This window comes from Apteryx rowi, unplaced genomic scaffold (assembly GCF_003343035.1).
Source record: "Apteryx rowi isolate R43461 unplaced genomic scaffold, aptRow1 scaffold_40, whole genome shotgun sequence".
In the NCBI taxonomy this organism is placed as follows: Eukaryota; Metazoa; Chordata; class Aves; order Apterygiformes; family Apterygidae; genus Apteryx; species Apteryx rowi.
This window is the reverse complement of record NW_020450530.1, coordinates 1,856,315-1,881,210: the sequence shown is the minus strand read 5'-3', so window position 1 is coordinate 1,881,210 and position 24,896 is coordinate 1,856,315. Positions and strand designations below refer to the sequence as shown.

Here is a 24,896-nt window from a genome sequence, read left to right as displayed (position 1 = left end):
CGTTGCGGCCGTTGCCGGGAGGAAAACGCCTCAGCGCGGGGCCGGGACGCAGCGGGCGGCTCTCTCGCGCCGCGCCCGTTGTACCTCCCGCGTCCCAGGGAACGGGGCTCCCCCACCGGTAACAGCAGCTGCGTCTGGCTCAGGGAACGGGAATTCACCCAGGGCCACCGCGCCCTTTCCCGAGCCGAGGGACTAGAAACGAGGGGAACCAACACGTGAGAGTAACAGTAGAAATTTTATTAGCATAACTGCGAGAATTTTAAATGGACAAAGCAGAGCTAGAAGTTTACAAGGATGGGAAAAAAAAATAGATATCAAATAACTGTCGACCCAGAGGAGAACGGCCCCCGCCAGCCCAGCGAGGACGTGGTTTGAAAGGGACCTTTGCACGCGGGCAGCTCGCGGCGCAGGGCAAGAGCCCCTCGGACTGGGGGGGAACCGCAAACGGACGCTAAGGCCTCTGCGGGCAAAACCTTGCAAGGAAACAGTGACGTGTCCGAGCTCAGCTACCTCACCTCTGCCCCCGCACGCAGCCCCTCCGCTCAAACAAGGGGCCGGGGACCAGGCACGCCTGCCCTGGGCAGCATGTAGCCGCTTGCTGAGGGCAGGTAGCCGCCGCTCTCCCCTCCGGACACACCCGAGGGCCTGCAGCAGCGCTAGCCCGTCTTGCCGGTCCTTCCCACAGCACCAGGCACCGCCTGGCAGGCGCAAAGCCCCTGGCGCCCGGGCTACCACAACACATCACCCTCCCCGTTTGCTCTGTGCAGCACCTCGGCCCTTCTAGTCTAAAACTGAAGTGAAATAATAGGCATTTTTGACTTCCACATTGGCAGCAGCCACCACAAGAGTAATGATTTGGCCGAGTGGCATCTGTGTAGCATCCCAGCATGTCACAAACCAGCTGAATCCAGGAAAAACTCAACATTTTGCTCAGGAGATAACTTGTTTAATCATCCCCACTTAGCATTAACGATAGAAGAGTTGCCCTCGTTGGTACTGGCATACAGTACCACCACCACACTTTTGGTGGCACCCTGCATCCAAGGTTTTCCATGCACTCCAGAAATTTCAATGAAGCAAGCCTCAACAAGCAGTGAGGTAGGTTAAAGGATCCCCAGACTCAGGGAAACTGAGGCACACGATTATGCAGTTTGGTAGGTATCACACAACAAGCGGTAGTGCCAGAAACAGCACTCCAACCTTCCCGCTCCCAATCCTGCATGAAGGCTTTTCATCCTCTTAGTGGGGCCAGAACAAGCTGATCTTTTCAGCAAGATAACCACACACAGCTTAGAAATACTCATTTGAAGTCAAATTGATTTCAAAAATAAAATGACAAGTTAGTAAGTTTTCTTGCTTATTGGACTGTCCAAAAGCCACACTCAGCCCAGCTGACATAGCTTTAGTTCCAGCGCTTCCACAGGTCCCTTTGCTTTCACAACTACCAACTGAGGCTCTTTTGTATGGCAATCTGGTGGAAAGTAGTTGCAATGATTTAAGCAGGGTAGTGAAGCACCAAGCCAAGATTACATGGAACACTGACCAGGAAATTCCAGCCTAAAAAGTCTGGCTTGTTTCTGACACAGTCACCCCCAGATCCCTAAAGTATCTACCAAGCTGAAAACCAGAACCCCCCGACGTTACCCATTCCAATAGTAGTATTGCTGTAGTATTCTGGAGTGTAATTCCAGACACTGCTCCCTGGGCTGCTTTGGCTGTTACCACAGAACACTGTAGGGTATTTCAACGTAATATTTAACCTTCTATAGAAGGCACCCTCCAGCCAGAGATCTAAAAGTGCTTCAGCAAATATGAACTAAGCCTCACTATAACTTCATGAATCCAGGCAAAAATGCCCCCATTTTACAGATGGGGAAACTGAGGCACAGCGAGGTTTAATAACTGGCCCAAAGTTACACAGCTAGTCAGGAACAGAGTCTGTATCTCCCAACTTCTCCTCCTTTTCTTTAGTCACAAGACCATTCTTCCACAGGAGAAAAGGAATCCCTTCCCCAGTTAGCCCTGCTCTGATTTCAGATGGCTGAAGAAGAGAAACTGAGGGTGAAGCTCTGAGCTCTTGCCCCCTGCAGCATCATATTAAGACTCACTGTAACATCCTGGAAGCTAGGCTTTGGGAGAAAGGCAGGTGATTCAAATACAGCAGTTTACAGGTTACAATAAAAACCAAAAAACACACTTTCAGGTGACCCAGAGAAAGAAGGGGAGGGGAGGAAGGAGGAAAAAAAAAAGAAAAAAAAACACTATTCACAGTTCACCTGCCTGTGCTAGGGGAAAAAAAAAGTCACATTCCCTTCCCCATAGATTCCAGCCCCTCCCAACCCGCAATAAAAGGAAAATACTCAATGTTAGTTAAGTTTAACAAAGCGTTGAGGTTACAGATGCAGTAAACCAGCACAACTGGTACACTGCCTAGAACAGCACAGCTTGAGATATAAAAGTTGCTTTCTTAAAATCACTTCAAAACCAAATTCTGTATAAGAGGATTAAAAGTAAATTAGATATGAATTCAAAATCAGTGTAGAAATCTACAGTTCTTATCAAAGAGAGGATACAGTATTCACTTTGATAGCAAAACTGCAAGTGTCACACACTTGACCCAAGGGACTTGTTATACCAGTAACAGTCAATATAAAAGGTTATTGCTCTAGTGTCTCTCAGTAGAACATGTTTAACAAGAGCACAGAAAAGGGAAATACCAAAGGCTGACAGGTCTCATTAGCAAAGAGAGGAAGAAGAAAAGATACAGTCCAGAGCTTTTTTTTCCTGGCTTCTTAAACCCCTCCACTTCTCCCTGCTCCTGTGACTGTTTTCAGGCCCTGACAGGTGGCAGATTTTCAGGCCACATACACAAACGTCCCATTCACTCATGGCGGGGATGGATGGGAAAGGCTGTGCCCTAACCTCTCTGCACCTGCTTTTAAAGAAGGGATGATGCCAGCCTCCGCCTCTCTCCTGGAGGCGGCCAGCAAGGGGAGCAGATGCCCCGAGCAGGCCTGGGTGCTGACACAGGTGCCCTGAACAGAATCCCACCCGCAGGAGTGCACATCAGTGCTGAGGGGCGATCGGGGGCTTTTCCCCCACCTCTTGCTCCAGTGCGTTGAGAAAGGGCAGGGAAATAAAAACCAGGAAAAAAAAAAAAAAGCAGCCTGCACAGTAATGCATCAATTCCTCTTAAGAAAAGGTAAGTGGTATCAACTCCTTACAGTGTAATGGAACTGGAGAGACCCTTGCAGGGTCTTGGCTGCCTGTGCTGACGCTCTCATCTCAGTAAATCACGCGTGCCACTTGGCTCTGGCGAGCAGAGCCAGGGTGGCGCCAAGATTACAAGGTGCCCTCGCTGTGCTATTGCTCAGGCTGCCTGAATGCACTCGAATGCCTTAGAGAGAGGTGTCAAAGCAGAGGGCTGCGTTGTCTGCAAGTGTCACAATTTGCTCGGAGGACTGACACAGGCTGAAAAGTACTGGCACAGATTCCTTCTGCCAGGAGGGGGCTGGGTAAAACCTCCCTGCCGGAGCCCTGGGGCTAAACTCAGCCATCAGTCCCGCACGCAGACACACACACTGTAATGAGGGGACTCAGCCTCTCTCTGCTGAGATACAGCAAGGGCATTTCCAGTTTAATGGTCCATCTCATCTCTGGATCTACTGCCTCTCCATAGCAGCAGCAAGCACTCCCACCCCACCCCCTCCCCTTCTCCCCTGCCTGGTAAGGTTTCTAAATCACAGTAACGTTCAAAGAGACAGAACTGCCAAGGGGGCGGCAGAAAGATGCTTAGCTCCCATCTATGGTGCCTCTAACAGAAGAGCTTGAGAAAGCAGTTCTGACAGTAGGGCTTGTCGTTTTGTTCTTTGAAGGTTCCTTTGTTGAGCTGCTTGAGGCAGAAGGCACAGACAAAGTGTTCGGGGTGAAATTTCTTGCCCATAGCAGTGATGCAGCGTCCTGTGATAGGCTTCTGGCACCCGGAGCACAGCGAGCCGCGACGCTCGTGGTAATGCACCTCACAGTAGGGCTGCCCGTCATGCTCGAAGAAGCTGCCATTGATGAATGGTGTGAAACATTCCTGCAGGAGGAAAAAGCAGAAGAGGACAGACTATAAAACAAGCCAGGGACGTGGGCAGCTCCACAGCCCTCCTCTGCCCTGTGGCCCAATCCAACAGTACTGCGGGCTGGGTGAACTGCCACCTCCCAGCACACGTCCTTGTTGTCCACAGAGCCAACCTCTGTCCACCAAGATGAGTTTCCAAGGCTGACAGAGGGACAGATACAGCTGCAAGCAAGGGAAAGAAACGTGTCCCCTCCCCCAGCTGGCTTCACTAACACATGGAAAATACAATAAATGAGCTACCAGATATGCATCCAATTAGCAGGAAGGAGAAGACACCTTCCCTTGAGACAGGAAACACTGCAGCACCTTTCCCATATATATATTTTTTTCTTGCTAACCTCACTCCAGCTTCCTTGCAATAGGGAGCACGACACAGACTTTCACACAGCAGGATTCTGATGAACTGGGGGCTGGTTCTAACTGAGAAAGAGAGGCCCAATTCATTTTTACAACTGATCTGTGCAGAATGGCTGACATTATGCATGTACCCTTTCCACAGGATCTTCTACCCTGAAACATCTCCACCAGGCACATGTAGAGGTCGCATCACCACTGGGAGAAACCCCTGCTTGCTTTACAGTGCTAATGATTTTGAATGGATGAGAAGAGGATACGTGGGCTCGTTAGTGCCCAATGTTCCTTCCCCACCTCAGCGTCAGACAGCTGAGCGTGCAACACTTCCAAACCTGCCCTGGAAGCACCCACCCACTCTCTCCGCAGGACCGGGGAGACTCTCCTCCTTGTACAGGGGGGAACTAAGGCAACAGGGCATCAGGGGGAGCCAAGGACCCTGCTGGGCTCACTCAGCACATCAGCAGCAAGGCCCAGAGGAGAAGCCAGGTTTCCAGAATCCTGGTTTTGCTCAGCCCCAGACCATCCTCCTCCCCAAGGAGGAGGTACACACAGCCGGACCCGACACATCCAGCAGAGAGCGTGTGTAGCCACAAATAGCTGAACTGGGATTAATGCAGTTTGCCTGCAGTGAGTCCATGACTTTTCTAACACTAACACTGATGATTAGTTCAATAAACAGTCTCCTCCTTCAAACAGCAGGAGAGCTGAAGTCAGCTCTGCTTTAGCAAAAACAGGAAGAGAATCCTGCCTTGCATCCTGGAAGACATCAGTGCTGACCCCACTAGCACATGCAGTGTGGTGGCAGGGGGAAGGAAAGCAGAGTTGCTTGAGAGAAGCCGGAATCCAGGTCCAAGAAGGCACAGCCCTCTCCAGCCCCACAGTCAGGACTGCAGTCTTCTGGTTCCATTCTCCACACACCACTGCCGGAGCCACAGTCAGTCCCAACAGCTCCGTGACAGTCGGCCAGCTGCACCACAGAGCGCGGAGCAGAGCAGTGCTGAGCACCGCACTGGAAACCAGGAGCTCACGGTTCTGCTGCTGACCCTGGTCTCTGTCTCTCTCCCACTCTAGGAAATACTGGCTGATACTTGCTCTTCTCTTGGGGCCTGTAAGAGTTAATACTAGCAAGGCTCTCTGAAAGAGCGCCAAGCATTTAATCCGCAGTATTCCTGTTCATTATGCCTGTTGTATGGAGCCTGCCACAATTTCACTGACTTGCATGTTTGTGTGAGCAAGGTCAGTCTTATTAGTTTACATTGTCAGATTGAACATTGGAGGAAGATCTTCAAAAATCTGATTGCTAAGGCAAGTGCTTAGAGAGAAGCTTAGCTTATAATTATTTAAAGGTCACAGAAAACGTCTCTGTTTATCTGTGAGCCGCTGCAGAAGCCCATAATTGCAGCTGAGAACAAAAAGAGCAAAGCAACTAGAAAGTTCAATGTAAACAGGCAGAGAAACAAGGTGTTTGGTTGCTGACATGCTTTTATCTTGTGGGGATGGCTGCCCTTCGCTACCCCACAGGCGCCTTCTCCTGATAAGAGACCAGATGCCTGCAGGGCAGAAATGACAGGGGTTGTACAGCAGCAGCAAAGGACCTTGGTCTCTTACCCGACAGACAAAGCATTCAGGGTGCCACAGGGTGTTCAAGGCAGAGATGTAGTTTTCCAGGATAGCCCGGGCACAGCCTCCACACTTGGGAGCAAACATGTCAAAGTAGTCCTTGCGGCAATAGGCTTTGCCATCTTTCTCATGGAATCCTGCCAAAGGAAAAGGAGAGCCAAAGAGGATCAGCTCCTGATCTTTAGCGATGGCCAGCCAAGCTCTGTGGGGTAACCAGAGCAGCTAGGATCATCCTTCCCCCTGCCCATGCGCAAACACACAGCAGGCAGCTGGACCTCATGCTGCTGCCCTTCCTGCTCCAGCCACATGAATACTCTTCCTATCCAGGGAGGAAAGGAGAGCATGGCTACCATCCTTCCCCCAAGGACAGCTATTTCCCTTGGCACTTCCATCTTCAACAGCTCCCCTATCATCTCTCAGACTCTCCGCTAGTAGCGGCTCTGCCTTACACACTCATCTGCAGTTCAAGGGAGCAGATATTTTTCCCCTTGCATAAAGCAGCAATACCTTCAGGTCCAAAGAAAGCTCCACACTGGGCACAGAAGAAGTGTTCAGGGTGCCATGTCCTGTCCAAAGCCGTCACAACTTTCTGTTCAGAAGACACAAAGGGCGTCATGTAAATTATGGCTTCAGCACAGAGATAAGAGGTGGGGGGTGGGAAACATATTACACTTGTGCTGACAACAGCATGCATTAAAATAGAGCGTCCTTAAAGAGCGGAGTAAATTACCTCCTGCCTCTGGCTGGTTCAGCCTTTCCCCACTGCACACTTTTTTTTACCCTAAAAGGATCTCACACACTGCTCCCTCCCTTATACAGGGCTCCGTCCAGCTCTCAGAATTAGTACTGGTAGTCTGTTACCACAGACTACCAATAGAGAAAAGCTGGAGAATCATTACTGGAATGAAGGAGCGATGTGGTGGTCTGCAGGATTACAGCTTTAGTGAAGGTAAGATGACCTACAGAACCAGGCTGGGTCAAGTTGTTTCCCTTCCAGAGCCAGCACAAAGGAAAAATAGAAATTCCAAAACAAAACCTTTCATCCAGGACACACAGGTGAAGTGGAGGTTTTTAAACACCAAGGTCAGCAGCACCCTGCCAGCCCTAACCCCCCCAGGAACTCACATCAAGGATCGGCCCATTGCAGTAGTAGCAGCGAGGGGAGAAGAGGTTGTGATAGTCCTTCTCACAGTAGGGTTGACCATCTCGCTCAAAGAAGTTCCGTGACCCAATCTCCTCCTGGCAGTGGGTGCAGACGAAGTGCTCAGGGTGCCAGGTCTTCCCCATGGCTGTAACCACCTGTTGGGAAGACAAATCATGAAGGACAACTCTATTTCCTTCTCCCCTAGATCACACGACAAGATACCAGCTGGAGGTCAGCAAGAATGGCAAGTTCTACTACTCAAGTGAGCCCTGGACTGGGGTAGCATGAAAACTGAATTACCTATCATCTCAGGAGAGGGCAGTCCCTCAAGGGCAGGGTAGAGGTCACTGGAGGAGCTTACAGCGTACCTAGCCAGTGGATAAATAGAGTACTTCAGTTTCTCCAGCATCTCCAGTCCCTTCAGCCTCACGAAACAGCCCTCCCCACTACTCCCAGCTGCAGCCCAAGATTCAGCAATGAGACAGCATCTTTGACTCACCTGCCCAGCAATAGGCTTCTTGCAGGCTCCACAGACACCTTTGGCAACTGTAGCTACACCCAATTTGTTCAGGTCAGACTGGAGACTTCCCAGCATGGTGTCCAGCTGGCTGCCAGGTTTGGGGGCTGTGGATGGAGGGGAGCTGCTCCCGGCCTTCCCTTGTGCCATGAACTGCAGGGAAGAGAAACCAAAGACTGTAAGGCAAAAGCTGCTGAGTTTCCAAGGGAAATGCCTGCTACTGCTGCCAGTGGCTCCTCTGCACAGATGGGCAGGAGATTGCTAGGAGATGGCTTTGCTGTCTGCAGAAGGCACTGAGAGCCAGGATCAAGCACACACGTATTCTGCCCAAGTAGACAACATGCACAGAGCCTGGGATATGTAACAGAGCTGTGAACTGAAGAGTCAACTCTCCTTCACTGCTCATATGGCAGAAGTTACCAGCAAATCCCAAGCAGTCAGTACAGTGCTCTCTAAGCCTCTGCCAAAATTCTCCCTTTACCTCATCAGTTCCTGGCCAGCTGACAAAGCAGAGACGCCATCCAGCAGGCCCCTTCCCCTTGACCTCTCTCCATTCCTACGCAGTTGTTGCGCTCTCTCAGCTGACACTCTCTCCTCTCTGTTAGAGATCCCTCTCTCCTTCCTCATCCTGTCTGTTCTTCAGCTAGAATATCTTCCCCCTCCCCCTCCCTCCCCCTGCACTGCTTTTGCACATCATCTTGCCAGGTCTCCTCTGCCCCATCTGGGGCACTGGAAGCGCCAAGAAACAATTCCTTTAAAGTTGTCTCTCGTCCCGTATTTACCTACGGACAGGGCAGCATGTCCACAGCAGAGCCCCAGCAGATGGGATGCCAATGGAAACACTGCCATGTTTACTGCGTGACCTCTGGAAATGCACGGGGGTGAGAGGAAGGGGATTAAGACACTTCTCTCGGAGACCATTTCTGGAAATCACACCACCACAGTGTACACAGCTTGGAAAGGCTTCTCAGAGGAGGAAGGAGGGAAATGTTTTACTAAGGTTCATAACTCAGGAAGAAAGTGTGCGTTCTCTTTGAACACCAAATCCTCCTTCATTACCCAGGCAAACCACAATAGTAAAATACAGATTATTTTAGCTAACTCTGCACTACAATAGCTACTGTCAGTTTAGAGAAATCCAAAGAAGTCCCTCCCTGAGATGAGGGTCTGGAGCACATGGGTTTCTCTTACTAAAGGGAGAAATTAAAACAGACATAAAAATCAACATTTGTGAACAACCCACCAGCCTGCTGCCATCACAGCCAGGGGACAAGGGACACACTGAAATTCTTTGGAGCTGTGGCAGATCCTGCCTTTCCAGCCACAGAAGAAGCTCTATTACCCATCCTGCAGTTAGCGATGCTTGTAGTTGACTAGTTTACTCAGTGTCAAATGCTTTTTTCCACTTGTTTGTAATAAAACTCTCATGATATACGTAGTTTTAGCCCGTCATGAGTCTTGCCTGTATGCAGCACAACTCCCAGTGGAGCCAAAGGCACCCTTCCTCCCCTCACTCTTCCCAGCCATCTCCACAACTAGCTGCCGCTCCTAGTCCAGCAGCTCAGAACAGCCCTATCGCCTCCCTGTGTCCTGCACCTAAAACAAACCCTCCGCTGGGCAGTGGTATTCTCCACCACATGGCTACAGCAAATGTCTCCAAAGTACAACACTGCAGGGACACTTCTCACAGCAGAGAGTCAACAGGGCTCTCTCTATATACAAAGCCAGGCCAGAGCCAGTACAAAGCCAGGGCTTCCTGCACGATACAGCAGGAGGAAAAGGGCTGGACTGTGTCAGGAGAATCGTATCTGCTCTCATTTTACCAGCGGCTCGTGCCACCAGGCAGAGCAGGAGGACACAGCAGGCAGACAAATGATAACTACTATTTGGAGAGAGAGGAGATGGGATGAATTCAACACATAGCAACAGAGCATTTCTTCACCCTTGCCTGTGGGACCACACATTCCTGCAAGCCACAGCTAACCTCAATGCAGGCACATCCATCTCTGGACACTGTAACTTCTACCCTGGCCTGGTGGCCCAGCCTTTTCAAGAGCTCGCAGATGAGTCCCCATCTGAAAGAGGTGGTTTCCATCTCCTGCACAATGTCTGCCATTCACGGAACAACCAGCACAGCATCCACATAGACTCATCATGCAAAGGTCCTTCAAATTCCCACCCTCACCCACGAGATCTGCTATCACTCCAATTCAGCTACAAGTTTTATGAGCAGCAAACCATGCACTGCAAGACACCATCTACATTCACCACACTGGGAGCTCCAGGAGCAGCTCGCAGTAGCATCTGTGTCACAGTCAACCCCCAGAAGAGCACACCATGCCGAGAGGAAACAGAAAGGAGGTCCTGCCTTCTCAGGGGTAAGGGGATCCAGGGGTGCATGAGCGGCCTGCAGAGTGGCACTGTGGACAAGGGGAGGAGCAGAGGTCACCTGCAAAGAACAACAGTTCAAGATGCAGAGGTGTTTCCTTCCTCACCGTTGAGACCTGCCTGTACAAATAATACTGTGCAGCTCCCCCAAAATCCACTCATATTGTGGACACCTGTCTAAAAGGTCAAACACAGGAAGGACTGCTGATTTGGCCTTCCAATTTTTGAGATGTTTGCCATCTTTTTCTCCATGCTTACACTTTTTCCCCCCCCCAAGAGATTGGGCTAGGGAGAGTTGAGGGCTGTGTATCAGAGCCAACTCCTTTGGCTCAGAGAGAAATAGAGTGTACATGGTCCCTGCTGCACAAAGTGATCAGCAGGACAGACAGGAACCACACACAACAGCAGATTATTGCAATGACATGTACTTTTTAGTGCTAAACAGGGAGAGCTGGGATTGATTTGGCATTTTCAATGGCTTCCCTCTTCCATCAAGCAGCTCAGTACCAGCCTTTACCCAAAGTTACATTTACTGAGCTATCAAGTTGGGAGCAGTGGTTAGACTGGAAGACACTCTGTTAAACAAGGAGAAGAGGAAAAGGAAGCCTGCCTGCACCTGTGGGAAGAACTGGTCATCTTCGGTCTGACAGCCAACAGAAACTACTGTCTTGGTGCTAGGGATCCAGGTCTGGGGAGAACAGGAGTGCCTAGGATCTTCGGAAGGAGGGGTGCCCACAACAGAAAGTTCATGATAATCATCAGAAGTTTCCCACTGGAACAGAGGCTGAGGAGTCAAGCCGAAAGAAGAGACCGGACTAGGAGCTGAGGTAGATGGCACATGGGAAGGCTGAGGCGGGAGTGGAAGGAGAGGTGCAGGGCCAAGGACACAAGAGGGAGCAGCATTAGCAGGGACTGTCTTTGCAGCTTCTTTAGAAGGCTGGAGTGGGGGAGAGGCTGAAACAGAGATCGTCCTCCTCGGGGGGAGCGGGGATTCTGGCGGAAAGACCACCTAGAAAGACATGGAGGAAGAAGAAAGGTGAATAGATCCAAAGAGGAACCAACAAACACTTCCTGCAGCAGGAAGGCTGGCAATCCAGACCAGACAATGACACAGTCTTTGCTGCCTGGTGCTCTCCCCACTTCCTTTTCTGAATCTCCTTCATTTCACATCAGAGCACAAATAGGAAAGCAGGCCAACCTCACTGCCACAACCAAGCAGAAGTGGGTAAAAAGAGGCCACTGGTTGCTATTCAGCACCTTTATCTGAGAGGGAAAAAGCAACAAGAAAGCAACCTCACAGATAAGACAACTAGAAAACTCGTGTCTCCGTGTGGTTTAAGGAAGAACATCATCTTATACCCAAAACTTCATGCACAGCCACAGTACTGGGGAAAACAAAGCATGCCTCTACTGACAGGCCTCCCTGTATGGTTTTAAAATAAATCCCATGGGGACATTTGATATGTGATAGCACCAGATTGCCCAAACGGATACCATCACCACCATCCTCTGACATCACTCCAATTCCTAAACATCAAGAACTCAGAACCTGAGAGCTGGTTCCCTTTCAGATCAGACAAGGGTGAGTAGAAAGAGTTACATCTTCACTTCATGTTGCTTAGCACACTCAGAAACTTAATCTGCACCCCCACACAGTGTTATCTGGACAGAGGGATGTGCTGGAATTTCCCAGTCCATGTGCCTGCTCTCTACCTTCTCTACTTGCTGTCCTCCATCCTGATCCTCCCTCTGGGGTCTAGCAGTGATAATGACCCCCTCTGTCAGCCAGTCATCCTGGCTTTTCCACTCTTTCTGTTCCTGTTTAGCGATGCCCAGTCTGTCCTGCAGCTCTTCAATCAAGCGATCCTGGGACTCAGTCTTGTGAAATATGGCAGGACCTAGCTTACGCCTTGGAGAGAGGTCACGATACATTGGATGCACATTCCCGGTCTCTTTTGTCCTCTTGATTACAGACTTAATCTAAATGACAAAGGTAATAGTATCAGCAGAGAAAAGCAACGCAAGAGCAAGCCCCGAGATGCAACAGCACAAACTCAAACCATTAGTGACAACTGTGAGCTGGAGAAGTGATGACATGTACTCCACAATGCCAAAATTCCTTTTGGCACAGCCCAGAACAGTGACTCAGTGCAAGGAAAAACCCCGTAAGGATAATCACAGCAGCCAAAAATAACTATCTAGAAAAGGAAGTAACCAGCAGGAAGCCAAGATATGAGGTGCAGCAAGACCACTCCACAGAGCATTAAAGAAACCTCAGCATAACAGTGATACACAACAGTCTCTCTGCATTTGCCCTTTACAGGCATAAGATTCTTGGTCAGAGATGTCTGGTGTACAAAGAGTACTGCGAGTGCTAGAAGGAATAGTAACAGCTCCCGCACTGATACCTAAAAAGGCAAGCGGAGCAGAGGAGCTGCCATCCAGAGCCAGGTGTGAAGCAGCCCTTTAACTTTTCAGAGACCTCCATGGGTCGAGTATTTGCCCTATCCCAGTTAAGGAATAAAAGCCCATATCACAGGACAGTCCTTAAGACCTGCCATGTTCTGTGCTGCTGGCCAACATGCAGAAGAGACCACAAGATAAAGCAAAGGATTTCAGACCTTCAAACATGCAGCTGTCAGTAACACTGCTCAAAACCACATGCTGTTAGAGTGGGCGAGCTCTGGATGCACTCACACCACACACAAAATGTTAGCGCACTACCAGGACAGTCCTAGCTAGGACCCGTCCTACTCCTACATTCACTCAGTGCCTGCCTGGCCTGATGCAGAAATCCTCTCAATGGGTGGCTTGGAGACGCATAGCAGATCCCATTCGGCTTTCCAAACATTTTCAGGAGTCTCTGGAACAACTGTAGAGTTTCTCATTTGCTCATTTTCCTGGTCTCTGGCTCTACTGATGTTAGTACCTGCCTTTTTAGGAGTTCTCTCTCTGCCCTGCCTCTTGGTCAGATCAGAACAGACATCTACCTTGATTTCATGTGGTACTTCAGCTTTTAGCTCCTGTCCTTGCTGCGCTACAAAGCCTAACTGGTTTTTAGTGTCTGGGAAAACATCCCACCGATCCAAGGCCACAACAGAAGGCTCATGCACAGGACTCAAGACACTGTCATTCTTTGCATGTACCTCTGGCACACGATCAGAGAGCTGCAGGGCCCACAGCTCATCTAAAGCTGTTTCCACACTTCTGCTCTCAGAAAGAAGGGCTGAATTATCCCCGAATGCTCCCTGTTGATCCAGTTCCTTAGGTATCTGCCCCTTCCCTTGACCATTTATTCCAGCATTTGAAACTGGGACACTTGAGGTTTTGGGTTCTATTCTCTGCTCCTTCTTTTCAGTCTCTATCACCAAATCATATTCTAGGCCCCGGGCCTCCACATTAGTGGGTCTAGACAGAGGCTCCACATTGGAAGCCGGCACAGCCTGAGAAGCCTTCCTCAAAAAGTCAGGCTTTCTGCTCGGTCTAATCAAGCTTGCAAACGTCACCTGCTCCCCACGAACAGCAGAACTGGAAGAGACCCGTGGTGGGGGCACAGGGCCCGTTTGCAGCAGAGAGGGCACATGTGGAGGAGTGGCAGAACGTCCTGGGGGAGGCAGAACTACACTGTCACTGCCTTCTTCGATGTGGAGGACTGCTGAGGGGACAGATGTTGTTACTGCCAAGTCCCCACTGTGACCTGCAGAAGGGAGTTTAGACTGGGACAGCACTGTCAAACTGTAAGGAGGGTTGCTGGAGTCTGCATTTGTTGAATTGGGAACCAGTTCTAGGGAGGGTTCAGAAATCAGAGACATAGTGGAACTAGTCTGCAAAGAGGAGACAGAAAGAATAGGAGAGAAAAAGATAAAGACAGAGGTAAGAAAAAGAAAAAAAAAAAACCCAAGGAATTAAGTCTTAGAACCACTGTGACCTTCAAACCAAAGAGCCATGTTGATCCAAAGCCTTACTTCCAAGAGTAAATAAGGGAAATGGGATAGTAAAGAGCAAAACCAGCATGGCATTGTGCTGATCTTTGCATGAGATCAAGAAAGACAAAGTTACGCAGTCATCGAGATCCTTTTCCTGTGCCCTCTGTCCAAATGACGGCTCACATGCTCCCCTGCAGCTGTGATGAGCGTGTGCAGTAGCTATTGGGAAGCCAGCTACCAACCCAGGCACGTCTAGACTGTGAGTAAAAGTCACGTTAACAACTTACTCTGAGTGACACATGTACATTTTACATTTCAAAGCTGAAAAAAAGAAACCAATGAACAGAACAAACCTTGACATTTTGTTCTCGATACACTAATAAAGTGCTCTGTTGGCTGAGTTCACAGCAACGAAAACAAAGCTTCAGGGCAGTCACAGCAGGAGCAGATAACATGGGCTTTGTTCTGCTCAAACCATTAGTCTCACCTCAGATCTGACAGGCACGGAATCTCAAGGACTCTGCCACCCCGTGCCTTTGTAAGCTTTGCTTAGATGGCCAGATTAGCCTCTTCCCCTTAGGCCAAGGGCTCCACATTTACATTTTAACAAAACCAGTATTAATTTTGATCCAAAATACACTTTGACAAGATTGGTGACTGATATCAATTTTTTAGTTCTCCTTGACTTATAGGCTCTTTCAAAAAGAAGAGATCATTTGTCCTCCTTTCCCCATTGTCAGTGGTTCCTGGCTGAACTCTAGGAGACAAAATGGCATTACTCCTTTTTCTTAAAAAGGGAAAGTCAAAGCAGCGGCTTGGGCAAGTTCACACAGCAGGTCAAGCTTAAAGCCAATGCTGAACCCTCCCAGTTTGAAAGACCTATCCACAAAGATTTTCCAAACCCAACAGCTCCCAGACCTGCTCTGATTCTTGGCCACGTTCTTCAAAGAAGCCTCAAGATGTTTGATGCTCATGTTCTAAGGCAGCAGAGCACATAACTTCCCCCAGCCCACGCACAATATCTCAGCTTTTCCTTACCTTTCTGGGTACTTGTCATGAACAAAAGAATAAAATTAACCAGAACTCGCACAAAATCTGCCAGTAGGCGGAACAGACATATCCCCTCAGCTGACCTGTCCACACGGCGGCCGTCCTGAGGGGCCCGGAGCTCGCACTCGCGCACCTTTGTGAGGTCGGACCTGCCGCACTGCCAGGACACGGCTCGCCGAAAGCTGAGAGCAGTGGGTGACTGCACTTCATCACGAGTCGCTCCTCACTCCGAGGAGCGCTGCAGCGCAAGCCCACGCTCACGGCAGAGGTGAAAAGGACCAGGAAGTGCACTCAGTAGTTAACATGAAGAGCACGTTTCCCAATGCTGCCCTCCTCCCCTGCATTTTACCCAATCTAAACGCGCCTGCGAACGTAACCAATTTTTACATTGGGGTTCACGTTTATTCAGAGTTTCCAAATTTTCTAAAATGAAGCCAGCCATTTTCAAGGCAAGACAGTCATCTTGCTCAAAGGCAAATATTTCCAGCATATTAAAAACATACTAGCTCCAAGTTAAGAGCAATGGTTAAACACACAACAGTAACAGAACAGTTTAATACAAGCACCTAGCTATGCAGTAACCAGGCATCACATTACACAGAAATGCCAGAGGATGAAAAAACAAGTGCATTAAGTAATCTCAGTGCCAGCTGACTGATGAGATAGATAACCTAAATCAAATGGATTCTGCAGGCAAAAAAGAACGAGCAACTCATTAAGTGAGCAAAAGATGATAAAAGGGTAATGCATCGGTCTGTAATAGCACCTTTTACTCTAGAGTATGAGGGAAACACCAACGCCACACGCGCACGTCTGCTGGAACTTCTAGCTGCATTATGGCCTTCCACCTCCAATTACTTACTCATAATACTCAGTTTTTCTGTCCTATTTCCCTTGCAACCACACACAGGTCTGGCACTCAAACGATAGCCTTTTATCTTTCACCTCTGGAAAAGACTCCACTTCTCTCCCTCGCATCCTGCCACAGGTACAGACCATAAATCCATTTTTACAGACAAGCTAACACCACTAGTTAGCACAAATTGACAGGAAAAAAAACAAAGAGCTGAAAGGAAAATGAAGCAACCTGGGGGACAGGAAAAGGGAAAATAACCATTAAAAACAGTCAGCAGCAATATTAACAAAAGAGAAATGAACAAGAAACCATGTTCTTGGTGCTTCAGGGAAGAATATGTAGCCACAGATGAGCCTAGTACCTTGCAAAAATACTAATGCTGCTTTTATAAAGCCCAAATCTTAAAATCTTGTTGTATTTCAAGTTTCCAGTTTGCTCTCAGAGCTCAGCCAGAAATTAAGCCAGGAAGGAGGACAGTATTACAGTAAGTCCCTAGCCTCTGTCATGTAGATTTTATTAAGAGTTGCATGAAGAGTTTCATGACTTTTCATGCAAGACTGCAAAGCATTTGAACACCCACACTTAGAAATACCCCCTTCCTGGTATCTCAGCAGGAAAAGCTGGGCTGGCTGAGGAGGTTCTCAGCTGCCAAGAGCTAACCTGCGAGCCCAGACCAGCAGAAGCAACCACACCTGGAGCTTGTTTTCTGAGCCCTGATGATAGCAGCAGTGGCATGAGGCCACAACCCCGTGCTCCCATAGTGTGGGGAAGGAGCACAGCAGCGGACACTGGCAGCGCAGGTGGGAACTCTCTCCAGCTTCACAACAGTGGAAGTTCAATCCTCAGTTTTTCCAACCAGATTGAACAGATGCTTATGGATATCCCGCATTCAACCCTAGGATGTAACATATTAACACTGGAGAGAAAAAAGGCAACGCTAAGGTGTCAATATTTGTGGATGACCAAATTCAAACTACAGTAAGTCTAGAGCAAACAGTGAGTAATTTCCTAGGAACAAAATCACGTACATGGGCCAGAGCAGCAGACTGAATTCAATCCCAGCCAACGCAAGGCAGGTAAGGTCCCGCGGAGCACATGTGCTCACTGTCGGGTTCTGAATTCATGCACTTGCTAAAAACACCGGGAATTGCAATCACCTCCGTGAAATGCACAGCATGAGTCAAAGACACTAACATGTATGGTGGCACAGAGGTAATAATAAACAGCACAGATGTCTTCAAATGTCCTATCTACCTCTCCTCACAGAACATTGTTCAGCTCTGGCTGCTGCCTCTAAAGTCATAGCCAGAGGAGATGGAGTTCAGCACAAGCAAGAAACACTGAGGATCAGCAGAATCTTCCATATGAGGAGAAACCAAAGAGTTAGGGACTTTTTTAGGATTATAAAGCAGTATTGCATGTGGATATAAAATAGTCATATCCAGTAATGACCAACATAGAGAATACGTTACGTGTTACGTATTCACTCTCCCACCTTGTCTCAAAACAAGTTTAAGCAAATCATTCAAGAAAGCTATAAGCAAACCATCTACAAGGAAGAAGAAAAAATATTTTTCATTTTGCTATGACTGTGGGTAAATGTAATCTCATAAAAAAAAGCTCCAGTTAATCATCTAGTGTAAGAATGATAAGACACCTATCAGAACAAAGAACATTTTGATTTATAAGTTATCCAAGGATATAAGCCAAGTGTTTCATGTACAGAAATGACCATGGGCAAATTTCTCCTCAGCTTATCCTATTATGGGATTTTCATGTGCTCCTGGTGACTGAAGCAGCAGTAGCAGTTCTTATCCAATATAGTAATTAGATTTCCAAACAAGATTCTGAATGGTACTTGCCATCTTCCTCCCCCACAAGAAGCTCGGACATTAATCCCATTTCGATCTAAATAAGAGATACTGTTTTAAGATTGCAACCTTTGAAGTTCCCTGCTCTTTGATACAAAAGCTTGAGTGCTCATACCACATGCCTGGAAATCCCTAATGCACTCTCCTCAGGGAAAGCACGTCAGGGTAAAAGTGCACTGCAAGAAGGATGGTCATCCAACAGAACAGAAGAGCCTGGTCTCTGTCAGGAAGCAGACAGGTGTCCCATGATCCCCTACTTCTTGTTAAGTTGCAGCACAGCAAAATAATTCACCCTGCACTGAGCAGTAACTAAGCTCATTATCTTTGGCAAACAGACGAACTACAGAATGGAAGGAAAAACAGTCCCCAGAACTGTCTTCCAGGCCAGTGATGAATTTATACTGGCCGCAAACACCTACAGCAGCACTCAAAGTACAAATACCACCGCAGGAATTTTCTCAGAGCAAGGAAGAGAGGTACAGAAGGCATTCTGGAGACCAAATAAGGTCAGCAGATGTGACTAACAGGCAAGTGAGTCTGGAGGCAGGGAGGGCCAAGATGAGGTGTTAAGTTTGTCATGACAGCGCACCTTAAAATCAGAGAGAGACGCCATCAGTTCATCCAGTTCTCGTGTAGCTGAAGAGGCAGATATACGGGTCTGCTGCTGACTGGCGGTGACCCGCTGGGGGCTGCTCACCTCGCCTTGGCTCACAGTGATTGCAGGGCTGGCAAGAGAAAAGAATACGTTTGAGCAGAGACCCTGGGGAGATCTCCTAGACTGGCAGTCCCACCGCCCCCCAGAACAAGCACAGCGCGGCGCGTTCCAGCAGCGCTGACCACCACGGCCAGCCATCCCCCAGGCCCAGCTTCTGCAACATACACAGGCCTTGTCTCTCTGCCAAGTCTAGCAGGAGCGTACACCAACACCATCCAGTAAGCAATGGACTATGACCAAACGGTCATTTTGTCAGATGGTGGATTTTGTAATCAGCTATAAACCTGAGTTTGAACAATATGCCTCTGGTAACATGACTCATTATGTATTTTTCATCCAGCAACAGCTGCAGGAGATAAAAAAAGAGCACCAGCATCTTCACACTCCTGCTCGATTTCTCACCCTTCACACAAATCAGCTCTCCTGCCTGTCACTCTCCTGCAGCATCTGTTCCTATGCTACAGTCACTATTCCCACAATGGCTTGTCCCACCCCACCCAAGCGAGCAGCCACCAAAACACTACTCACACTGGACTTGGCACAGAGCTCTCCAGCTCGTCCAGCAGGCTCTCCACACTGGGACGCACATCTTCGATCCCGCGCCCGCCGTTTCGCTTTGGCTTTTCTTTTGTAGGGGGAGCAGCCTTCCCTCCCACAGAGCTGCTGCCCTCCGGGATAACATAGTGAGGTGCAGGTGCACTGGGCAGTGATGGGCTTCTGCTGGCTTCATCTTTACAAAGGGGGAGGGGGGGAAAAAAAAAGTCATTTAGACCCCCAAGTCCATAAATGCACATAAATCAGAGGCAGGAGCAATAGGTTGCCCAGAGAGACCTTGTCAATCTTTGAAGATATAGAGAGCTCAACAGGACAAGGTCCTCAGTAATCTAACTTTGAAATTAAGTTAGAGACAACTTTGAAGGTGACCCTGCTTCAAGCAGGATGCCAGACCAGAGTATTCAAGAGATCCCATCCAAACTAAATGATTCTACAATTGGGGTGAGGGATTTCAGTAAGCATGCTGAAGAAAAAAAAAAAGAAAAAAAAAAAAAGAGACTACTACTTTAGGAATCGAACTATCCACAAAGCTAATACCAAATGTCTTGCTACTCCTTACCTGCTGGGAAGCCACTGGGGGGATTATGCTGAACGGCATTCAGTTCCAGGAGAAGCCTGTCCAGTTCTGAGAGATTGCTGCCCAGAGAGGAGCTTGTCATTGTGGGAGATGGTTCTGCAGACTTCTGCTTGTTGGGGAAACTAAAAATAAAAGGGGAGTGTGTAACTGAGGAGTCCCTTCTACTCCAAGACACAGCAGGAGGAAACACTTAGATTCAAAGTTTACACATGTACTGTATTTTTTTTTTTTTTAACTGATGCTTTTATGTCTCATGGAAAGAAGATGCTTGCTGTGGAAACTCATTACTAACACAGCTGCTGTTCAGCTGCATCTTCAGTTTGCTTAGCCACATCTTCAGCTGTCAGTTACAAAGAAATAGCAGCAACAGGCAGGGCCTCAGATTTTAGCAAAGAGTTAACAGGCTGCCGATCCAAGACACACAGAACAGCAGCAGAACCACTAGCCGGCATCCAGGAAAATGACTTGTTTCTGCTGACATCACACCAAGCAGGGAAAACCTCTCCCCTGAAGCAGGGGGATGCAGGGCCAGCACGGGCTGGAGAAAGAGGGAACCAAAGTACAAACCTCAAGCTATCAACAACAGCCAAAATCAGCAGGTTACGTGGCAGCCTCCTGCAGCATACAAGGTCTCTTTTCAAGTACTCGAACCCTTTTATTTGAGCAATTCTAATGAATTTATAAGAAGGTAATTTAAAATCATTTTCCACAGGGTTAAATACACAAGCCTGTAAAGAAGTTTAACCATGCACAACCATGTGCAAAACACTGGCTGTAATTACTGCTTATCTTATAGGATAAGCACACACACACACACCAATGCAAACTATTTCACAGAAAAACTTAGCACCAATACAGTGATTTTCAGGCACTGTAATAACAGTTTTCCCATCATCACTGGGAAGGAAATAATTTTCTCCTAGTTTTACAAATGGACAAATTACTTCTAATGCTTCTTATTGTATCAAAAAAGAGAGTTTCCAAATCCAAAACAAGAACAACTGTCTTGAGCACACTGCCAGATTATGCTCAGAAGGTTAATATGCAACAAGCCTTAGGACTCTGATACCTATAACACGAGTAACAATTATGAAATTCCATAAGGCATTTATTATCATCTTCTTCAGACTGAGGACAAAGTTCACAAATGAGGCCTGAGGAGGGAATACTTCATCTGGTCACAAGCACACAAGCTACAATTTGCTCCAGAACCAGGCCATGCCAGACCCTTGTACCAGCAGACCCAGGGCTGTAATCATCTCTATTTTGTACTAATTAGATGTGGCCCTCAGCCCCCAGAAAACTGCAACAACTGCCTCCACTGGGCCGTCTCTGGACACACCTGCCAGCACCTTGACCCAGAATTAGTTCTAGCTGAAAGCAACTTTCTGCTCAGCAGAAAGAGCTAGGCATGGCTGGAACACACGGCGTCGGAGAAACGCTAGTCTGCACACTGTAAAAAGGCGCCCAGGACAGAGTGCCCTGCATGGGGAGATCGGAGATGGAGCACCGAGCCTGTTCCTCTCTCCTGCCCATGTCAGCAGCAAGGGTAGTCCCACTGCGCAGGTGGGACCCTTCCAACCTCTCAGTGTAAGAAGGGCTGCATTTGTCATTTTAGGTAGACACACTAGTTATCTATAAGTCAGCAGTTCTGAGATGGAATTTTTAAATCATCATAAGAAATTCAAATTTGCTTGAAAATTCATATCATTCCACATCTTGCTAGTCCACAGGTAACTGGCTTCCCCAGGATAACAGACCCAAAGGCCATCCTCCCTCCTAAAGAGCTATTTTGGGGCTGCTTAACAGGAGGGTGAATTTGTCATTTGTTTCTGGATCATATTCTTTACAATGCTTGAACCAAATTGTGCTGTGTCTGATAGATCCTTAACCTCTTCTACAGCTGAGGAAGCAGAAGGCCTAGGTCAGTACATGAAGTGAGCATAAAGCCATAGGGGTGACTGAAAAAGGAGGTAGTCTCAAACACAGCCAAGAGAAGCAAAAGTGACACAGGGAGGCAGAACATATGCAGGGAGTATAGTACTTGTCTCAAGTTATAGAAGACAGCTTGAGTCACAGCAGTCACTGTCCTCATATGGTTCCGGCCTATCTCTTAACAGGGACAAGATACCTGTAGACGTGTTCCTCTTCACCAGCACGGGAGGAAGGAGAGCTGAGCCCGTCTCTGGAAACTGAGGCACTGGAGCTTTTGGCACTGGAGCTGTATATAGGAGACTGGGACTGGGGCTGTAGGAATGAGATTTGTATTGGAAACAGAGAATGCCAAACAAATACATACACTGCATTGCGACCACCCACGGATAAAACATGGTCAAAGCCCAGGAGCAAAAAAATTCTGCTATGTAGCCAACCCCAACCTCCATCAGATGAGCTATTCCAGGAACAAGTGTTCTCCACTTGCTTCAGATTTCCTATGAATCGCAGATCTGTGCTGGAAATCCCCAGCCTGCTTTCCACAGGCTACAGGACAGATGACTAACACTAATCTCAACACACTACCGTTTTCGCTGGAACAATGACGATGGGTTTCAAATTATATTTTGCCATTTGCTCAGACTAGTCAGTTCTGAGACTTTCCTCCCTCTAACTATTAAAACCCCAGACCTCCCCCACTTCCTCATTCTGTCTGTATCCAAACTCATCCTCACTTCTTGCTGTTCCCTCCCTTCATTTGCTTCCCTGACAGATCTGCACCAACACAGCAAGCACGAACCTTCCCCATCTCCACAAGCACACATTCACTCACTTGCTGGTGGACGTATCTGGATACGTTGGGTTGCCACTGGTCTAAGGGGTCAATCACGGTGCCATTCAGTGCCTCGCTAGAAGGTGGTGGTGGCACCGGAGGCGGCACAGCAATCTCCTGGTACGTGTGGTTTCCAGTTGGATAGGAGTAAGGCGTTTCCTCCGTTAGAAACACTGGTCGTTTGGATATATGTGAAGTGGTAGATTCCAGGTCCGCTAGCAAGGCGTCTGCAGGAAAGCAAAGGAAAAACAAAATGGTGAATTCCTGGCCAACAGCTTTTTCTCCTTCCTCTCATCAGAATATCCATATCAGAAGGTTTCTGGGAAAATTTTTCATCTAGGGTGATCTACTAAACGTTCTGTAAAACACTACTGCAGGCCAGTTCTGAATGGGTTAATAAAACTTCTAGTACAAAGAAAATGCCATGAGGTAACAAAGCAGCCAGAAAAACCATGTCAATCTCTGATTTTTGTCTTAACTGGAAAACAGCCCAACTCCAAGGACTTTTACAGTCTCCCTGTGCCCTGCAGAAGAGGAGCCTAGAAGAAACCTGCCCTGAGACCGACTCACAACAGGATATTGACACAGAGTAATTACAGGGCCCACATCATCACAGAGTCATTTAACGTGGCCGCAGGCACTGCTTTCTGCAGGAAACAAGATCCCGGGAGGGGTTTTCTCCAGAGTTTAAGCAAGCGCAAGAAGCATGCAACTTCCAGATTGGTCCATCAGTGTGGCAGAAAGCATATGCGCTTCAACTTTCCTAAGCAAATTCCTTCTCAGTACATCCCACAAACAGTTAACTAGATTTTAGAGCCTGCCAGGTAAATGCAATTTCTTCTCCTGGAAACAATTCTCAGCTTGCTGGGTGGAGACTGCTCACAAATTCCTGAAGAGAAGAAAAAACTTCCATCAGCTAGAAACACCCGCACTCGTGCCAGGCAGAGGAACACGTGTCACAAGGTTAGCCCCTCTCAGAAATCTTAAAGCAGGAAAAACACTCTCCCTCAAACACTGGACAAGAAAAAGCATTCCCACCTTTCTGCATTTCTTCCTGGCAATTATCCTTCGCCCATTCCAAACCCTGCGCTCCTCTGCTGTGACTCACAGGCAAATCCCAACTTGCTGGGCCTTCTGACCTGTAAGCCCACTGTAAGGAGCCTACTGCAATCCCCAATGGTGGAAACGCCAATGAGCTATTGCAGGTCTGCACCATACCCACTTTCCAAAGAAAGCCACGCTGGCTGGGTGCCCAGCTTTCCACCGGAGCAGCAGGCTCTAGCACGCACCTCTTTAAGGCTATTAGAGAAGAGTCCGTTCGCTAGGGACATCAGCACTCTCCATTACCAGAGCATCAAGATGTACCTGGCAGGACCCTTCAGAGATATGGAATTTGGCCAGAGACCAGTAACGCAACTTCAGCAGAATTAGGAGAGGAGACCGACTCAGAAACCCCCTTACCGGTACTGGATCTCCCTGCCCTCCACTGCAGACCCAACTGTCTTTGAGCAGTTGGCAGGATTTGCCTTTTTCCTCCCACACACAGCAGATAACTCGGTTTCGGGTCCAAAGACTCAGTCTGCAAACACAGCAACCCAGCAGTATCCTCCAGCCAGGGCGACAAAGAGCTGAAGTTATCAGGTGGCACCAAAATAGCAACTGAGCGACAGCTCAGGCTAATGGCTGCCTCCGCGAGGGCAGGCACCTGCCAGCTCAAAGCCACTTCCTGAGCACAGACCATACCAGCCAATACACTTAGCAACCCTTCAAGAAAATATATTAAAGGGTCAAATAGAGGACAACATTATCGCATTACAAGACAAGGAAGGTGCTGCTTTTATATTCACTCTCTTCCATAGACCAAAGCACATCCAAAAAAAAAAAAAAAGAAAAAAAAGCAGTCCTGCCCTCAGAGAACCAGATACAGCCATTAGCAAATTACATACTGTGTTAAATTAACACTATACACCTTTCATTTAGCCAAAAAGGTGCTCCAAATCATTTAGCCACAGGCATCTTCCTATAGGGGCCAAGACACCCCAGAAGCGGATTCCCTGAAGGTACGCAAGCCTTCTGCAGCTGGGGAAAAATCAGCTTAATCTTCCTTTTAAGCAAAAGAACAGCTGGTGGAATCCAGTGCGAAAGGCACATACCTCAAGGGAACTGCTGAAGAGCTGCAATTCCTTCGACCAGGCAGGTCCTGCGGCTGGAGGTTTCATGCACACAACCTCCAACAGAAGTGCTATCACAGAAGGTGTGGTTTTTGCTTCTGCCCACCAATGACAAAAGCAAATCAAGTTCCACTAGGAAGGAAAAATCCCCATGAGGGTGCAAAGGGGAACCAAACCAATTTTCCACCCCCCACGCCCAAGCCTCCCCACAGGACAGACAGAGGGAACCATCTCACCACAGCAGTCACCTTCTCAGCTC

General features: G+C 48.3%; 2 protein-coding genes across 2 annotated transcripts; both read right to left on the bottom strand.

The window, feature by feature from the left end:
* Positions 1 to 117: 117 nt before the first annotated feature.
* On the bottom strand, positions 118 to 24,637 carry PXN (paxillin). The gene is made up of 11 exons (XM_026075185.1): positions 24,620 to 24,637; positions 22,467 to 22,693; positions 21,831 to 21,946; positions 19,682 to 19,821; positions 19,096 to 19,297; positions 18,442 to 18,577; positions 7,744 to 7,914; positions 7,226 to 7,399; positions 6,608 to 6,689; positions 6,089 to 6,237; positions 118 to 4,081 (listed from the first exon to the last, which is right to left on the bottom strand). The coding sequence occupies exons 4-11, from the start codon at positions 19,779 to 19,781 to the stop codon at positions 3,815 to 3,817; spliced, it is 1,281 nt and encodes a 426-aa protein (XP_025930970.1). The 5' UTR covers positions 19,782 to 19,821; positions 21,831 to 21,946; positions 22,467 to 22,693; positions 24,620 to 24,637; the 3' UTR covers positions 118 to 3,814.
* LOC112970613 (vegetative cell wall protein gp1-like) lies at positions 9,671 to 12,092 on the bottom strand. Its single transcript, XM_026075186.1, has 3 exons — positions 11,863 to 12,092; positions 10,766 to 11,158; positions 9,671 to 10,210 (listed from the first exon to the last, which is right to left on the bottom strand). The coding sequence occupies exons 1-3, from the start codon at positions 12,079 to 12,081 to the stop codon at positions 9,962 to 9,964; spliced, it is 861 nt and encodes a 286-aa protein (XP_025930971.1). The 5' UTR covers positions 12,082 to 12,092; the 3' UTR covers positions 9,671 to 9,961.
* Positions 24,638 to 24,896: the final 259 nt, after the last annotated feature.